Genomic DNA, 4,765 nt, shown 5'->3' with positions numbered 1-4,765 from the left:
ACACTATCGTTATCAAAACGGACCCAACCGGGTCATCAATGGTGTTATTACACATATCACAATAGTGTTATTACACATAACACTAGTGTTATTACACACATAACACTAGTGTTATTGCACACATCACACTGGTGTTACAACAAACATCACACTGGTGTTATTACACATATCACACTAGTGTTATTACACATCACACTGGTGTTATTACATACATCACACTGGTGTTATTACACATATCGCACTGGTCTTATTACACACATCACACTGGTGTTATTACATACATCACACTGGTGTTATTACACACATCACACTGGTGTTATTACACAAATCACACTGGTGTTATTACATACATCACACTGGTGTTATTACACACATCACACTGGTGTTATTACACACATCACACTGGTGTTATTACACACATCACACAAATGTTATTACACACATCACACTAGTGTTATTACACACATCACACTAGTGTTACAACACACATCACACTGGTCCACTCCACTTTTTCTGATTAATTGCAGTATGTGCCAGTAACATATGTGATGTATTTAAGCCGAATAAATATGTTAATTTTACGTACGTTTGTATCCCCCAGGCAGCCCTCCCTCTCTCTCAGACGACATTATTCTTCTCTCAAAGGACAACATTCTTCTGCAAAGAGCTGAGAGAACGGAGCACATAAAATATATTACGATAAACTGGACTTGAACTAGTCGGTTAGTATAGAGTACATTTTTTGCGTTCTTTTTTTAAATCTCGTTTTCTGGCTCAGGCTTCCATTTGCTCTAATTATCCTTGTACAAACACTTTTATATGTTAGATAAATTACTGAGATAATCATCCCGGGAACAGATATAGAGGTTCTTTCAAAGAATGTAGTAGTTTGTGGCTACCCCACTGTGCACCTAATGGGAGGGAGTGGTATTAAGTTTACTTATGGCAGACTGCCTTGACTGAACAACTGCACAAGAGGTTCCCTGATCTCTGTTTAAGTTTACAAGTTTAAAAAGTTTACTTTTCTGATTTTCTGCACGAGCAGAGTTATCTGTAATTATTTTCCTTGTCATATTGGAATATCCTAGAAAGAAGACAATATTTTATGCATTATGTAATGTATGGGTGTGATCCACAGTATTTTGGATGTTGGTTTGGTCAATTTACATATATGCCATAAAATGACAGATTATTGGGCAATATTTGTGTATACAAATGCATTTCAAAACACCACTCCATGTAATATAAATAAATACTTGTTCGCGATGTTTGAAACAAATTTAATCACGAAAAAGCTGGACTGTTTAGTCCAAAAAAAAGTATGTGTGAACTATCTGCTGACGTTTTGAAATTTTTAGGAATCCTATATATGTGTGTTACTCATTGTGTATTATATCAATGTTGATGTGTGTTACTTATTCCGCCATTTCATTGTTATACAGATACACAAGAGGATCCAGAGTGTCGCCGAACTCCATCTTGTCACGCTAAATTACTAACAAACATGGCTTCAAAATCCGGCCAATCAATCATCAAAGCACAGTATCATTTTAGACCAAAAGGACAACTTAAGTGTGAGGTCCACAAACAAAATGACATTATCTTTTTATGCCAGGACTGTAAAATGTTAATCTGTTCAAAGTGCTCGATCACTCTCCATAAACATCATATAGACAGTTTTCTGGAGATATCTGACATCAAAACACGACACAATCAAATACTCCAGGACTTTGTCAATGAGACAGAAAATGTAAATATTCCAAAACTAAACCAAGAAATCATCTCATCTCGAACAAAACTGACTTCGTGTAAACCTATGTACGATAAACTTCGCAAAAACATCATCGACAATACTAAAAAATGTAAGTTAGAGTTAGACAAAATCACTGAGGATTATATCGCACTTTGTGACAAGATGGAGGTGGCGGCCATGGACCTAATACAGACCCACATCACAGACCTGGAGAGTAGACTGGAAACTTTGAGGGAACTCTCATCAGAGTATAAACAGACTCTCCAGACAGGAACCGCTGTACTCGTGTACGACTCGGTAACAGAAATCCGGGAAATGGATCCAGACATCCCACCAACACCTAACATAGACATGGCCGAGTTTACTCCGGGTATGGACAGACTAAGTCACCTAAAACAGGCCCTCGGGAACCTCAAACTTCCTACTGACCATCTCCAGGTAGGATCGGCAACTAGTGGTCACTCCGACCAACGTCCAGTAGTCCGACCAAAACAGTCTAAAGAGGTTGATCAAGCGTCCACTGGAGAAGTCCGGTACAAACTTCGTGACCGTCCAACCGTCATGTCCCAGTTCCCATACCCGGATAACATCGGATCGGTCTGTCCTACATCTGATGGACGTGCGTGGCTGTGTTACTATAACACAGTAAATCTCATCGACAACCAAGGTCAGGTCATACAGACGATACTACACAGAGGTCACATCAGTGACATCAGTCTGGACCCCACCACAGGTCGTCTGTGGTTCTGTTGTGGGGTTGATAAAACTATCCGTGAAGTATCTACACCATATACAACAGTCACACGATTCACTACAGAGGATGTGCCACTCAGTCTGTGTGTGACCAGGGAGGGTCGGGTAGTGGTGGGTACAGAGGGTAGACAGGGTAAGGTGGGGGTGTATACAGTGGACGGTCAGGTGTTACATACAGCCATTGAGAAGGGGTTAGTACGGCCAATATCACAATGTGGTGTTACAGGTAATATAGCTGTAGTAGTGAATTATAAACGTATCATTGTGTACAACTCAACACTCCAGCCCCTGGTCAACTACCAAGGGGAGGGGATAAAAAGGGGGCTGTTCACACCACACAGGTTTGGTCCTCTTACAGTTGTATATGACAGTAAGGGTAATATTGTTATTGCTGACCAGACAAGGGACACAATAGAACTGATAAGTGGAGCAGGGAAGTACATAACAACACTTCACACAAACAAACGATGGCAGGGACCAGTAGGTATACAGAAGGGTGATGTGTTGTGGTCACACTTAGTGTTAGATACAGGAAAGTGGGGACTCAAACTCCTCAAGTATTATAGTGACTGAGTGACACAACCTTGAGTGAGAATACAGACAATTTATATCAGTGGACTTAAACAACATTAACTTTTTAGTTCGATATCATATCTTACTTTTATCAATGTTTATCTACACATTACATAAGAAATGTAATTAATGTTGAAATATTTTGTCGTTATTTTTTCGCGTTGTTTTAAGCAACACAATTATATAAAGGATGTTAACCACCCAACTGATTTGAAAATGTTGTATGTTTTAACAGAGACCGTTTATTTGGAATACGTGTAATCTTAGTTGACTTAGTACATGTGTATTGGGTTTGAAACTTGTAACCACGTCACTGTGATACATTTCAACTACTGTAATGAAATCTGAAATCAACACTCCTGTATCTGTTTTAGGTGTCTGTGGATCTTACCAAAACTATTTTACCCACAAATACTTGGTATGACCCCGAAATATATTATTTTTGTCCCGATACATGTACAACATGTACTGTAGTACAGCCATTGTCACTGTTTATAATATGTATCCAGTTTAGTTTGAGGAGGTCATGACCCTGTCTAGACCTGTTGTTTACCAATCATTTGTAAATATTTATGTTTTATGTCATTAAAATTACCGCATTGATACTTATTAAGTGATGTATAATATGGATGTTCATTTTACGTGACGTCACGAATTGTACCACCATTGTTACAGTTTAATATGTAGTGTCAACAGGTCATGACCCTGTCTGGTCCTGGTGTGTACCAATCATTTGTAAATGTCATCGTTTACATGTAATAAAAGTTACTGTTACGTTACTGAATTGTTGTTTGATATCATTTCAATTAATCCACAGAAAATCCAGGCTGGAAAAGTGCGGAAATTTGAGTTGACGGACAAACAGACAGACGGGGAGGAAACCTATATCTAAATAGTAACAGTGACCTTTACCTTGACCTTGATCCCTAAACCCTGAAACTCGAACTCGACCAGTAGGTATTCATATTTTACTAACATACCTTGAAGCATGACTGAGAAAAGTGCGGAAAATTGAGTTGACGGACTATAGCCCCCACCCCGATTGAGAAGTGAAGTAGGATTTCCCACTACCTATATCTACATACATTTGGTATTTCTACTATGGAAGTGGCAGTTTGCAGACAAAATCGTTCATTGTACTTATTATCTTATTCAAATACATTTTTCCTCCTTTCTCAACGTATTTATCTTTATACTGAATACTTCATATTTTTTATAAACTTTTGAAAAATATCTTTCAAATATGATCAAGAATAATCACATAGCAGTAAAACACATTAAAAATAAAACGTGACCTTTTGGTGATTCGAACTCCGAACCCCAGTCTAGTTAGTGTTAACATTTGTTGTATCAAAGAGAGTACTTTGATGTTAAAAACTGAAAGAATAAAACATTCCTTTAGTTCTATACATATCATTTTATATTTGTGGAATTTTCTAGCCTCATTATGCAGGACTTGTTTTATTTGGATTTTTAACTAAAAAAACAAACAGAAGTCTTGGTAACTGGAGCAAACGATAATTGTGGTATTTTACAGGAAAAATATTTAATTGTTGATAGCATTGTTGATATTTCCCTTCGGTTTACAGCTATAGTCACTTTGACGTATCACATAAAACAAATGAACCACAGCGGAACCTGGTTCATCCGGATAAAAGTTTCCGTACTAACAAGGTTCCGCTGTAA

The 4,765-nt window shown here is 37.8% G+C and overlaps 1 protein-coding gene across 1 annotated transcript; it reads left to right on the top strand.

The window, feature by feature from the left end:
- The first annotated feature begins 569 nt into the window (after positions 1 to 569).
- Positions 570 to 3,863, top strand: LOC117319974. The gene is made up of 2 exons (XM_033874672.1): positions 570 to 722; positions 1,443 to 3,863. The coding sequence occupies exon 2, from the start codon at positions 1,505 to 1,507 to the stop codon at positions 3,077 to 3,079; it is 1,575 nt and encodes a 524-aa protein (XP_033730563.1). The 5' UTR covers positions 570 to 722; positions 1,443 to 1,504; the 3' UTR covers positions 3,080 to 3,863.
- Positions 3,864 to 4,765: the final 902 nt, after the last annotated feature.

The sequence above is a fragment of the Pecten maximus genome, unplaced genomic scaffold, assembly GCF_902652985.1.
Source record: "Pecten maximus unplaced genomic scaffold, xPecMax1.1, whole genome shotgun sequence".
Lineage (NCBI taxonomy): Eukaryota > Metazoa > Mollusca > Bivalvia > Pectinida > Pectinidae > Pecten > Pecten maximus.
This window is presented reverse-complemented; position numbering and strand designations above follow the sequence as displayed.